We start from the raw sequence: 14,334 nt of genomic DNA on the forward strand, positions 1-14,334 counted from the left end.
TTGAGCCTTCTGGCTGGCTAAAATGATACATGAAAAATATTTTTTAGCGACTACTGATGAAATTGACAGATGCTTTTTGTTTTGTAAGGAATTTTAAAAAGACTTATTTATTGAAGACACCGATGGTTTTTAGCCACAGCTACACCTGTTGGTCTTCAAGGTTTTTGGGCCAAACAGTCTCAAACACGAGGCTCACACGGTTGAGCACGTCTATTTTAACCCCAAAACACAACCCATTTCCCCAATTCAATGCTGAAAACTCTACTAGGTGGTGATGTGGCGGGTGTATGCACTGTTGTGTGTATTGGGCAGCAAGTGGGTGCAATGCAGACTTTCTTGTCCCCATAAGGATGAAGCCTTCTCAGCAGCACCATGAGGTTTGCAGGGGTTTGATTCTTGACTCGTGGCTGTAAAATCTGATAAGACATTTACTTTTCTTCAGTCAGGCTCAAATAGAAAACCTGTGCTAACTTCATATCATGTCAAGCCATAATTGTGAAAATTTTACTGAACATTTATATCAGAACGCTCAAAACATGCAGCCCAACTTCTCTATGTCCATTTATATTCAATTAGATATTCATTTTCTATCATTTCATTTATTCTTGTTTGTGCTAACAGAGTCTCATTCTTCTTCTTTTCATGGGAACCGAACAGTAATTCTGTGGTATACATTTTATCCCCACGTGACTCTTGAGGTGATCTGAACAGATAAAGCAAATCGCAAAGCCCGGCCGTCATGTTGAAACACATCACCGTCGCATTTCTAACGATGAGAAGAGAAACTGTGGTCTTTTTAAAGTAGGCCAAGAACCCACAGCAGCTGACTGATAACCAAGGCAGCATGACCCTGAGGTTCATGATCAGTGTTTCACCACAAACAGTGGCTCAAGCTCCAGCTATAGTGGACACAGCAGACACGCAGCAGTTTCACACTTGGATCATTTAATGCGGTAGCTCGGTGACAGCTTTCTTCTCTTGGCAGAGCTCACGCCACCTGTTTTTTTTTTTTTCTTCCTTTTTTCCTTCCTTAAAGTTTGTTCAGCTTCCCCCTTCACTCTGTTGAGCTGCATACCTAACCACCAAGAATGCCATGAGGCGTGTGGCTACAAGCACACAGCTGATTGCATCACATCTCAGAGCGTCTGAGGGTGTGTGAGTGAGACAGAGAGAATCGTTTTTCTTCTTCTTCTATTTAACGTTAAGTCATATCAGGAAGTGCAATGCTGTGACAGTACAGAAGGAAGCGGGCGCACAATGGCACTATGTCTGCCTCTTGGATTGGTAACATGAGCACCCCGAGGGTGAAGGTCCCCCTGCTCCTGCTGCTGCTGACCACTGTGCTGCCTGGGACAGGTAGGACCGGGGACATTAGTTTCTTTATTCAGTGAATTCAAACAAAGCAGTGCTCTCCGCTTTCCTGCCTCCTCCCCGCTTTTGCCGTTTGTGCGCTTCAGTTTTTCTTTTGGGGCACTCTGAGAACGTCTTTTCGACTGAAAATCAAAGGCTCCTATTGTTCACGCTTTCAAAATCAAAAAAACTTATCCTATAGTTAAAATGTAACAAGCAGAAATTGACAGTATAGGGCTAGAAGAGTCACAGGTTTGACTGTGAGATGAGCGCCATGTGTAGAAATCAGTTACCTGTCTTTATAGTTTTATAAGTCTATAACAAGGTCAGCCAAAGCTGCCTTTTACAGGCGTCACAGTCTACAGTTAGTACACTCTGAAAAGGACAGTTTCAACACAACATTATTGTTTTTTACTGAGTGACAAACTTGCTTTAAACCAGTTGCTCAACATCATCACCTCCTAGTCCTCGGTTTTGCAACAGTTTTGATTTTTTTTGCAATCATTTGGACTAAACTAGACGGAAGTACTGAGTTCCTGTGCGATCTGACTCAGGTTCGCTGTTTTTCACAATGTTGCCAATGAAGTCAAGCAGAAGTAACAGTCTTCAGCCCCAGGTGTGTTTCACTTTTGCTATGAAATGCTGCAGATGCTTAACTTTCAAGTGTTCGCCGTCCAATTTCAATGACATAACAGCTCCCCAACACAAAGTAACGAGCTGTGTCCAAATACAGGGTTTGGCCAAGAAGAAATGGAACAAAGCGGGTCAGGGAATGACACAGTAACCACAGGTGAGGTGTAAATAATATGCTGCAAAAGTATGTGGACATGTTTTTTCTGTCAGTTGTCTCAGTGCTCTGAGAAACAGATGTCTTAGTTTGTCTCAATCTTGATATCTTGATATCTCCAACTGAAGGCCTGAAATTAAAAAAGAGATATTTGCTCATAAGATCACCATAGAGAGTAACCTGCACGCATATATGTATAACCTTTGCCTTGAATTCCCTTTATTGAAACAATATCTTATAATAATATAATTAAAATTTACTTCAATTTATGTGTCTTTTAAGCATTTATTTGATGCAGTAGTTTACAGCAGAACTTAACACCAATGTATTTATATACATTGGTGTGGATTTTAATCTTTTTTTCTGTCGTACTGGAGTTCCTGAGTGCACTTACACTGAAATTTTGGACAAAAATGAGGAGAGCCCTCTCCTCTCCTCCAGATCCTTAAAGAATCGCTTCTCCTCAGGTCTGCACTGAGCCTGTGGGCTGGGCTGTAAATTAAGCATTTACAAGTCTGAACTTGCAAAGAGGGGAAAGAAATCCCACCATGTGACGGTGTTTCAGTATTAATCAGCCCACTCAGCTGCAGTTCTGCAGACGCTGTCACCCACTTCAACACGTTCTCTTGGATAAACATCCAACGTGAGCATGACTTCACCACCAAACATCAGGTGCCCACCTCGCTGAATGGGGGAAAATCCCAGAGTCTCCAACACCGTGGAGAACGTCTGCAAAATATGATTTCTTTTAAAAATCGCGAGTATTTATGACTTTTTCCTCTAATGTGTTACAAGTGTTTTGTTTTGTTTTTTCTGCGATGTTCACTCAGAGACTCATGCGTGCCTCTACTTATCAATACAGCCATTTTTATTGCTTATTTCTGCCACTAAGGTGTACTAAAGTAGCTTTTACTTTCCTGTACTTATTTTAAAGCTGTAGTGACTAATTTTTAGATCAGCATTTCCCACGAAAGAGACAACACAACACGCTTTACTGTCTCATGACCCATGCAGCCAGCGATTCTTACAAAATTTCAGAGTATTAGCGTCCCTGCCCTCAAAAACTCTGAATCATTTCAGAATGTACAACACTAATCAAAAGCATGACATGAATCATTCAATGACTGTAAAGGAGGAAGGAGAGGTGCTTATGCTTTTCATATTAACACAGAATTGTATTCTTTTTCTTTTAATTTCGTTTCTTTTTTAAAATTTATTTCTGCTGTTTATGGTTTTAGCTCTGATAAATGTATTTTATCTCTGGGAGTCTGCCTAATTTAAATATATTTGTTTTTACTTTGAGAGTGCTTTTCAGTTACTTGTGCAGGCGTTGCCTACACACTAACTAAAATTAATAAGAATTTAAGCATCTTTGGACTTCATCAATGTTAATTTTGTAAGTGAGCTTGTGGAACAATTTTTTTTTTAAATTTCCTGCCCAATATAAACTTAAAATCATCACAAACCTCCAAGTGAATGTGTCACATCATAAAAGACAGCTTCAGGAAATGGTATGTGATAGGTTTGTAGCATAAACCTATTCGCTGGAACGTTAAGGACAATCTGCCACGCAGCAAAAAGCAAGACTCAAGGCACCAAAGTTCTCTGGTTTACTCATGCATGAGGGAGACCTGGCTGGAGCCAAGTGTCGTTCCACCACTTGACCTCTGTCAGACTCTCAGCCAGGCTCCCCATAGCACTCCTTTTATTGTGGTTACATGAATATGCATAGGGTCATTAACATATAGCATCTTACATAGGTATACATGTAAACAAAGAATACTGTGTGTGTGTGTGTGTGTGTGTGTGTGTGGTGTGTGTGTGTTGTGGTGTGGTGTGTGTGTGTGTGTGTGTGTTACTGCTGATCAAAGGGTCATATAACATGAAGGCAAACATCCTTGGTCAGAAAGAGGGTAGACCCCCCCCCCGGTGAGGAAGTCCAGCAGTTCATCTAAACAGAAAAGCACTTAGACTAGAACAGACGTAGCTACGTTAATCCTACCATAAAACAATAAGACACGGTACGACCTCTCACATGCCCCCAGAGTGCTGTCTAATACACACAAAGTTTGCAGACTATCAAGGATCAAAACCTCTACCAATCTACAACTAATTACAAAACTCTAAGCATATATAAGTAAATATTTCTAAGCATAAATGACAATCAACAATACAAATCTAACAGTATGGAACCTCATTCTTCTTCTTTCCTCTCCCCGCAGTCGCCTCGCATTTATCTTGTGACCCTTTGAACGATGCCTGAACCCTAGTTCAACTCTAGCGACGACAACAATAACACTATTTTTTTTAACACACCCTCGGGTTTCTGCAAAGAGAGAAATTTTACTTACGTTTTGTTGCTAAAAATGAAAGCGGGCCTCGTATTGGGGTAATTGTGTTGCTTTTACTTAAGCAGTAATCTGGATATTGGATATTTTTAGCTTTACGATATTAGATTTTTCTTTGTTGCTCTGTTTCTTTCATATTACAATAAAAAAAACTGTTATGATGTTACTACAGCATCTTTTTTGTATTTGGTTTTCAATTTAAATGCTTAGCAACCACACTTTTTGGATATCTACATACTTTTGTCCAGGAGTATGAACACATCTGCTCTTTCTGTTGTTCCCAGTTGTTACTGACACCAGTATAGTCATCAATCAGACCAGTTCAAATGGGACTCTGTACGGTGGGTCCACAGCAGCTTTTATTTTACATGAAATCATTTTTCCCCCATCATTACATGTGAATGATACTTTGCTTTGTTTTTTATCATCATTTGTTCTGTTTTTGCTCCCTTTTCATTTTGGATGAAACCATCTCACAATTTCTGGTTGTTTCTACTCGGGGTTAATGCAGAAGGCAGTGCCTCCGGTAGTGGTATGTATAACTGACTGCTTCTTTTACCACATGAGTAATGATTGCATTAATTATCACCTGTGCAACTGTAGTAGTCACTGGGCTGAATTGAATGTAATGTCAGTAATGCCCCATGGTTTTAATTCCTGTGAAAATCCCCTCTTTGCATATTTTTATGCCAGTGAACAAATTTTAAGACCGTTATGAGGCCTGGGTGAAACGAATGATTAAACTGCTGTCTTCCTTCCACAGTTGCCACATCAATAGATGAAAACTCCATGGATGAAACTGAATCACCAGGCCTGGACCCCATCATTATCATTATCCCTGCAGTGCTGGTGGTCTTAATCATCTGCATGATAGTTTGTGGCATTTTCATCAACCGCAGGTGGAACAAACAAAAGAGAAATCCAGGTATGTCAATCAGAGGAGGGAATATTTTAAAGTTTCACTTCTCTCACTTAATCCTGGTGTCACAGATTATTAGGCAGAGGACTCACTCGCAGGACTCTGAAGTTTAGAGAGAAGGTGAGGGTTTATTTACAATGTGACACCAAGTGAGGATATATACATATATACAGTGAGACAGATAACACAGGGGGTGGAGCTTCAACTTAATCCACAACTCACTCAGAAAGTCCACTCCAAAATGCTCATGCTCACTCACACACATCCACAGAAATCCAGACGGCAGGGAAGACGTGCAGGGAATCTAGAAGGCACAGAGAAAAACAAAAAGTCCAAAAACAAACAAAAAGTGAAGGACTGGGGGTGATAGACTGAAGTATCTGAAATAATTTAGTGTTTGGTGGTTTTTAATGTACAGATTATCCGATTTGTTTTTTGTTTTTTTATGACTGCGGCCTTGACTGCTGCATATTCTCTGCTTGTAGACCTGAGTAAAGAAGATCCATATTTGGATGGATCCAGTACAGAGAAGGTGCCGATGTAAGTGTCACCCATGTCATTTTGCTACAACTGCTTATTGAACCTGTTAAAGAACTGATATCATCTCGATGTTCAGCGCTTTGTGAGAATAACTTCCTGCTTGTGGCTGCAGCTGAATGATACTGAGAGCTGTAAAGAAAATATATACTATCCCCTGGCTTCTGTGCAATCTTTTACTATAATACTACAAACACGTCTTTCTTTTTTATTTAAGTCCGACTTATTAAAGATTAAAAAAATGTGGCTCTGAAGTCCTTTGAAATTTATATTTAATGTGATGATACAAAAGAAAGAAAAAAATATGACTCTCAGTCCTTTCTTCTTTGTGTCTTTCAGGCCGATGTTTGAAGAGGACGTGCCCTCTGTACTCGAGCTTGAAATGGAAGAGTTGGACGAGTGGATGAAAAAGGATGGTAGGTTTCACTGGATGAAGAAGAGAATTTGGAAACAAAAATACTGTGGCTAGAAATCTGATAGAAATACAGATCACAAAAGAAATACGTCGAAGTTCACTGACATCCAGGTTTTGGTGGTCTCGAGTGACTAAAAAGAAGGCACCAGGTCTTCTTTTTGTCTCTTAACCAAGAGACTCTGTCAGTTCTGAAACAACTGGCCACGAGTCACAGGTATTTAAGCCCCAGCGAGGGAGGCTGTGCCCTTGGAGGTTGTCCTGAAGGTCACTGACACGCCATTAATCGTATATGAGTCATCACATGAGTTAGGGTGTGGGAAAAAAGTTGTCTTGTCACTGTAACTGGAGCTAAAGTGCCAGTAATGCTCTCAGACAAAAACTGGTTCAACCGAAAGATAAAATACGCAAACGCAAGCTGAGCATCATAGTGTAGTGCAGTGACGGGTGCTCAGACTTTTGCAACCACTCCACCAACGTGAAGAGCCACCCGCACAGGAAAAGACCCAGCTGGTTTGAGAGAGGCGTGAAGGAGGTTCCACAGTTTATCCAGCAGATGTCGCTGTTGTTTACATCAAGTAATCGTCCAGCAGAGCTTCTTACGCTGAAGTTGCTTTATTCCACACTGACTGATCTCATGACTTTTCTTTGAATTCTTTGCATAGGTGAAACTGCAGAGGACTCTAAACGTCTGTAACTGAATTTAAGGTGAGCATACCTGCGCATATTATCAAGTTATTAACATTTACAGACTATTTTGAGAATAATTTCTCTCAATTGCAACCTCACAGACATTTTATATTGATAATATGCCTGGACACTTAGGATTTGTTTATATATTAGATCATTAGATCTCCAAAATGTGTTTTTAAACCAAATGATGATCGAGCATGAAGAAGTGTAGAGTTTTGAGTGACATTTTCCTGCTGCCTACTAACAAAACTTCACTTAACACAAAACCTTAATATTGATTTTCTCATAGTACAAACACAGAGCATTGCGCAAACAAATTACTTATAGCATGTTGCACAACAATGCTAACACAACACAGATCAACAGCTGACTCGGGCAATAAAAAGTGTTTCCAAGCCGTTTCCTCTCTGCTGCCAGCCTCTGTTTGTTGTGATGCACCAGCTGGTTTTCAGCAGAGCTGTGACTGATGAACTGTGACCCTTTCGTCACTGCACATGTTTGAAAGCGCAAACACCACTAACATCTGTTAGTGATTACAACAGGCATGCGTGGAAGTGTGGTGCAACTCAACCCTGGAATAGTCTCCTCCTTTACTGGAAGAGCCGGGAAGGCGAAGTCAAGGTCCGCTCCGCGAACTGTTGACCAACGTCATTTACACATTGCTTTTTCCCAGGGTTTTATTTCCAAAGCTGTACAAGGGCTAGAGGTTACTTGCATTCAACTAGGAGGCACTTTGTACACACGAAGTTACACAAGAGATCTCAAAACAGAAGTAAATGTGATGTTGGTGTTGCTGCGGTTGCTCAATGCGATGCCATCTAGCGTGGCAGCTGTGCCCTGTTTGTCAGACCTGTGAATTTCCACGGTGACTCAGGCACAATGGTGGCTGGGAGTAAGAAAAGAAAGCATATGCAGTGTTGCTGAAAGCAAGTTTGTTAAAATAACCTAGAATAAGTTTAACCTTTGTGACATTCAGACGAAAACCAGTCTCATGACCAGTTTTAACATAGTAGCAGGCTTCGTTTATGTTGCCCATGAATGTAGATGCTTTAGGTGCTTCAGTCAACTACAGCTTCATATCAAACCTCTTCATCAGCTTATTTACCATTCAAATATGAAGCTCTGGTTAGTGTGTAGCAAGAACGGAGGCTGTGAAAGGCATTGAGAGCAGAGCTAAACAGGAAGTTTCTGATGTTTGTGAAGCAAAACAATGAGCTGAAAAACACCAAAATGCAGATGCTTGGCTCTAAAGCGTGTGAAACCTTTATTCTACACAAGAATAGATTCATTGCCAAATATGCTCAGGAAAACAGGATGAATATCGGCCACTGCAAACGTTGCTTTCAAGTTAAGCACCTCCGCTCTGAGTTTTCACACTTATGTTTTTTTTAGTCGTGTGTGGGATCATCACCTTTCCAGCTCACGGGTAGCAGAGGAGCTGTGAAGTGAAGGTTTTATTGTTTTGTTGCTGCCAGAGCCTGAGGTTTGTGATTAGTGATCCTTCTTTGACGCTGCGTGAACCAGTGCTTACCATGTGTGCAGTGAGGCTGTGATGGACTGTACGGCACTGTGAGTCAGTGAGAGTGGCACACTAGAGATGGAGTTGGGCTGAATTATGCTGTAATTTAAACCCTTTTGATCTCAAATATCAGCTGAAAAACTACCCGAATGTGTCAGTTTTACCACATTACCTGCAAACACAGGTCACTGGAGTTACATTTTAGAAGGTTGACCTTTAAGTCTGACATGTCTACCTCTCTCTCTTTCCCATGATTCCCTGTCTGCAGGTTAAAGGAGACACTGTCAACACAACGCAAGCCAGCACTGATGTTTGAACCTCCTCCACCAGCAATAATCCAGCCATGTGACTGTCTGGAAACAACAACACTTAACACTCATTTTTACAATTTTGCTGGAAAACAGCAACAAAAATTCAACCTCAAATTTTTTCTAATGCAACACCTCTGATAGCCGTTAGTGAACAGCAGCATATAACAACCGAACCAAAACTGTCTCTCTGTGATCCGTTTCACACCACATGGTGTTCTGCTTTAATATGCTGCCAGGTACATGTACAGTATTTTATGGCTCAGATTCATAATGTAGTAACTGATGATGTTACAATTAGGTCAATATCTCTCTCCTCTCATCATAGATTGCACTGTTCTTTGTTTCTGCTTATGGCTTTTTCCTGAGCTCAAAGCCATTTTGTTGCATTACACTATGAGTCCCTCCAGCTGGAGGTTTTAAAGGGGAGATATCCAGCTGAATGCATGACAGAGAAGCAACTTTTTTAAGTGTTTTGTTTGAAATCTCAAAGCCTGTTTCTAAAGCTTTGGATAAATTATTTCCCGTCATCGAAGCAGCTCTCAGAAAGCTGCACCCGATAAGATTTTTATCTCTCCACAGATAACAAATAACTCATTGACTGAACACTTTATATTCTTTTCTTTGTCTTTGAAAGTGTTGAATCAAAGCAGTTGTAACATTGATCCAAATGTGAGCTCTACTTTCTTATAGCGTCAGTCAGTATTGTGCGGGATCCTGCACTGTAAATATGAGAATACAGTATACCAAAAGATGTTTGTAAATATTTCATAAAGGCACTTGTGTCATTGATTTGCTGATGGTGCTTTAAGTAAAATTTCAATAAATAAAACCTTGCCATAAAATTCGTCTCTCTTTGTGTGTGTGTGTGTGTGTGTGTGTGTGTGTGTGTGTGTGTTTTCCACGAAGATGGATCCCTTTGAAATTTAGACATCACAGTCAACTGATGATGAATCCTGTACCGGTTATGGTGGTGCTTACGTTTCCTTGAGTGCCACTGTTCAGTTCGGATTTTTGATTGTCGTGAAATTTGACTGTAGGAATATCAGCAGCTCAAACCTTTTACTTCACTCAGTAAAATTTTGTATCCTAGTGATTTTGGTTTTTTCCTCTTGTTGTGTACCCATGAAATTAAAATTTGTGGATCTGGTGTGTGTGTGTTTCTTTTAAACTAGTGCTTCCCCATGTTAGAGTAGTCCTTGAACCTTTCTGGAGTGTTAGCACGCTAATATTACTGGTATTCACATTTATAGATGTGAAAAAAGAAAAGGAGGTCTTATATGTTAAACGTGGGTTGAATTAAGCTGTTGCTAGGTGGTTGCTAGGCATGTATAAATCAGGTTTTATGGCTATAGATGAAATCTTGTGAAGGTGTGAAACTAAAACAACAGGATGTTTTCATATGGTGCTAAAAATAGATAATTTTAACCCGTTGCTAGGTGGTTGCCAAGCAATGTGGTGATGTCATAATATATCATGCACAGTTCAACACTTTGGATATAAAGCAGATTTTACTGTGATTAAATTAAGACTATAGGATGTTTTCATAAGATGTTGTCAGTGCACGAATCCATAAACAGGCCGTCTTAACTGATTGTGAGGCCGTTGCTAGGCAGCATGATGCCATTATCTGATATAGATAAGAACCTTCAGAAGCCTAAAGGGAGATGAACCTGTGTGCCAAGTTTGGTTGCTCAACTTCTGATGTTCTAGGAGGAGTTGGCGGACAAAGAAACAAATAAACGCAATCTCTCTCTTTCACACACACACACACACGCACACACACACACACGCGCACACACACACACACGCACACACACACACACACACACACACACAGTAAGATGCAATCATTTCATTTTTATGACTAAGTACCTGTAAAAACAAACCCAGCTGAAGCCTGTGGTTTTGGCTAATTAGCGCCTCTTTTTCTAACACACTAAACATGTAGCGCTGCACAGAAAGCTGCTTTTCCTTTTATACTGTGTGTGATTCTAATGTTTTAGCCATTGTGCTGAAAAACATGCAGCCTGTGAAGTCATAAATGAAACTGTAGCTCGATGCAACAATGGCTAAAGCTCTTTTAAAGCAACCACTGGAGAGCTGGCTTGCTCGGGGGTTGTGTTTTTTTAAGCGAGTACCTCTTTTCACAGTTCTGCTTCTTTGCACAACACTTACAGCATCCCCTCCCCTGACCACTGGCATTAGTCAGTGCAGTAAGGTCTGTAACAAGCTGAGATTGTGTGGTACCACCAGGAGCATGGTTGCTGCTGTATCAGTGTTTGCTGCTCGTAAACACCAACACCTGTTACGCCCATATCCACACGCTGTTTATATTGAAGAAAGTCAGGTTAAAGAACACCAAAGTAGCACCACTTACCTAAAAATTGCACATTCAAGACCACATTACATGATTTCCTATTTTCAGCTTCATGTTAGTGAAACTCAGATTGGTTGAAGTTACATTTTCATTCATTGCACCACTTTAAAGTGGTGACATTTATGTTCATTTAGGCCCATAAGTATTTGACACAGCTTCTGTGATTCAGCCTTTTGTCTCTTTCATAGGTTTATTTTGGTTTTTCAGCCATGGATGGCCTCCTTCACTTCACATGCAATAATATTTCTTTGGACAGTGGAAAACTACCAAATAGGCATTCAACACTTGGAATCACCTGGGTGTGAAACTGATGGCTGGTTTTCCAATTACTTTTGATCCTCTTCGGTTAAACAGCTTGAATTAAACGCTGAAAGTCTGTGCTTTAATCACATACTATTTGTTTGATTTAAAATCTTCTCTGGTGGTTTACAGAGGCAAAGTTAGAAAAAAAATGCCATGGTCCAAATACCTATGGATCTAACTGTATATAACAGCAGATTAAAGCACAATAAGACACGTGTTTCTGTCACTGTGGGCCTACACTCCGCTTTAGCTTATACTGCCTTTAATCCACTGATGAGCCTCTCCTGTTTTCATCTACAAGCTCTGTTTGTCTGATGGACACTTGTGAAAAGCTAATGGGATTTATACCACAGGAAGGTCTGAGGGAGCGAGGCCAGACGATCCATGCAAAGCAATGAATACAAATGAGAAAGAAGTCTCTCACAGCACTTTTTCCCCTCCTGTTCGCCCTCTTTCCCATTAAATTTCCAGACAGCAGTTCTGTCTGTCACCGCACGCATAGTGTCAGCACTGACTTAACACCGAGATTTTGACAATCAACAGCTAACAGAGTAGAAAATTACTCTTTACATGCATGTATCAAGCTTACTTGGTATCAACATTATCAAGTAGCCATTCTCTGGCTGTTATTTGATAGGGTTTCAGTTTGGGGCATCGCACCGAGGTTACGTTTTTAAGACCTGCAGAAAAAGAAGCTTTTAGTTTACTTTATATGTAGTTAAATAGCACTCTTCAAAACATAACAGAAGCTTTCCACTGCTCCCTCATTCACAAGGGTTCGTCACAGCAAGTAGCTCTACATATTTGTTAGATTTTTTTTAATGCTGGATGCCAGATTAATGGCACCATCCCAAAGAGGTTTGTGTCTCCTCCTGTGATCAGAATGGCGAGATTTTGCTCATTAGGTGAATGTGTAAGCGTTACCCTGTAGAGGGAAGTGCTAAAAAATAATTAACACAACAATTTTGAGATCCTCAGTCATGGAGGCTGAACTGCAAAGGCTCAATCACCTTTAATGATCAAACATGTGGCTGGGACCACTGACGAGGCCCTGCCACAAGGTCTCAGGCATAGGGCAAGCACATATAGACACAGCAGCTGGTACACGTAGGCAGGAGTTTTAAAAAAACAGCAATAAAACCTTAAAATGTATTCTAAAACTAACAGGTGGCCTGTGAAGGGCTGTAAGAACAAATGGGGGTCACTCTTTTAGCTAGGTGTTAAAAGCTCAGCAGCAGGATTTTGAGTTTTGTTGCCTCACGCCTTTATTACAGCTTCTTCACTTATCCTAAACAATGTGCTACAGAGCACACAAGGTCCTTCTAAAGAAATCCAAATAAGCTTCTGTACACTGACTCCTAGACAGTCATTAAAGAGGTCTTTCAGTTTGCAAAAAAATTCTCAGGACGAGGTTTGATAAATGTCAAAATGATATCACTCATAAGTGTTTCGAGAGCTTGAGAAGCCAAACGACACATTTCAACTGAGTTTTTGTTATAGGGCACTTGGGCTGCTTTTGGAACTTCACTATTGGGTACTAAACGTTAATAATTCTGCTATTTTTGACCTTTGGTTGCTCTGACTTTGCTGAAAACAGAGCTAGAATATGCTCTCCATGGCTTGCCTCTTTGCTATATTTCTGACACTTTAGTCTTATGAAACCTTCATTCTTTCTGACCCTCAGATTGTTTGCTGCAGGGTTTAAATCACTTAAGGGTAATTCATGACTTTCTTACAGACATATCATTAGATTAAGCTAGTTTCACTACTACTTATGTTTGTTTACGCTTTCTCTCCAATTGGTCCTTCTTAGTTAACTTGCTAGTATATTTAAAAATAGAATGAAAGACAGAGCCTTGAACTTCCAGCCCCTCTTGTGTGGAACAGTTTGGATTCAGGACACAGACACCTTCTCTGTTTTTAACATTAGGCTTAAAACTTTCCTTTTTGATAAAGCTTTTTATTAGAACTGGATCAGGTGACCCTGAGTCATCCCTTAGTTATGCTGCGATAGGCCTAGGCTGCTGTTCTTCTTCACTCACCTTTTTTCATGTGTTTATACACCAGTCTGCATTTAATCATTAGTTATTATTAATCTCTGGCTCTCTTTCTTCAATTGAAAAATTGAAGTAGTGTTTTTGTTTTTTAATTGGAAAATGTATCATTTAGGAAAATATTCCCAGACCTAACCTTCTCAGAAGTAAGGATTTCTTGTTCGTCCTTGTCTTCAGAGGGGTTAAAAGTACACAAATTATTTAGGTAAGTAAAAGTACAAATGCGTGTTCCAAAAAAAATACTTTAGTTAGAATTTAAATACTGTTTCAACAATTCAAGTAAAAGTGAAAAGCATGTACTCAAAGTAAGAAAGTAAATCGTCTTTGAAGGGCGTTTTTGCCAGTTAGCTTTTTGTGCAAAGCTAAGAACCTCATGCTATATTCATGTGCTAATAAAAGGATATTAGAGCATAGAAATACAAACATTTTTGTTTTTTCTTTCACTTTGCTTCCACAACTAAAAATACAGTGAGAAATATTGCATTTGAAATGATCAGACACTTAAAAATCATCCCTACCTTTATGCTGGCACTAGCTTGATTCTGCCCACCGAATCTTGTTGATATCGGCACCAAAAATTCTGTCCAAATTCTATAGGCTCGTGATTTAGGCCCAAATCAGTTTGATATTTGAAATAAAAAACTTCCATTATATGAAGTGATGATCCTCTTTTGAAATGAGTAGAAAGTACAAATAGTTCTTTGCACTTTTAATCATCATTGCT

At 39.9% G+C, this 14,334-nt stretch overlaps 1 protein-coding gene across 5 annotated transcripts; it reads left to right on the plus strand.

The window, feature by feature from the left end:
- The first annotated feature begins 1,167 nt into the window (after nt 1-1,167).
- Nucleotides 1,168-10,023, plus strand: tmem154 (transmembrane protein 154). 5 transcript variants are annotated; one of them, XM_040023826.1, is made up of 9 exons: nt 1,174-1,356; nt 2,084-2,140; nt 4,770-4,826; nt 5,000-5,017; nt 5,249-5,410; nt 5,890-5,944; nt 6,281-6,357; nt 7,019-7,061; nt 8,834-10,023. In XM_040023826.1, the coding sequence occupies exons 1-8, from the start codon at nt 1,266-1,268 to the stop codon at nt 7,048-7,050; spliced, it is 549 nt and encodes a 182-aa protein (XP_039879760.1). In that variant the 5' UTR covers nt 1,174-1,265; the 3' UTR covers nt 7,051-7,061; nt 8,834-10,023. The 5 variants fall into 5 exon arrangements, with proteins under 5 accessions (XP_039879763.1, XP_039879760.1, XP_039879762.1 ...); XM_040023825.1 differs by having other exon boundaries at nt 1,182-1,356; nt 4,997-5,017; nt 8,834-9,718; XM_040023829.1 differs by lacking the exon at nt 2,084-2,140 and having other exon boundaries at nt 1,168-1,356.
- Nucleotides 10,024-14,334: the final 4,311 nt, after the last annotated feature.

The sequence above is a fragment of the Simochromis diagramma genome, unplaced genomic scaffold (assembly GCF_900408965.1).
Source record: "Simochromis diagramma unplaced genomic scaffold, fSimDia1.1 OVJJ01000302.1, whole genome shotgun sequence".
Taxonomy (NCBI): Eukaryota; Metazoa; Chordata; class Actinopteri; order Cichliformes; family Cichlidae; genus Simochromis; species Simochromis diagramma.

Bases quoted from the DNA above. Each gene is read 5' to 3' on its own strand.
- tmem154 (XM_040023825.1), top strand. From the start codon at position 1,266: ATGTCTGCCTCTTGGATTGGTAACATGAGCACCCCGAGGGTGAAGGTC. The intron at 4,827-4,996 runs GTGGGTCCACAG...GGGTTAATGCAG, and splicing joins TTCAAATGGGACTCTGTACG to AAGGCAGTGCCTCCGGTAGT. The intron at 5,945-6,280 runs GTAAGTGTCACC...TGTGTCTTTCAG, and splicing joins AGTACAGAGAAGGTGCCGAT to GCCGATGTTTGAAGAGGACG.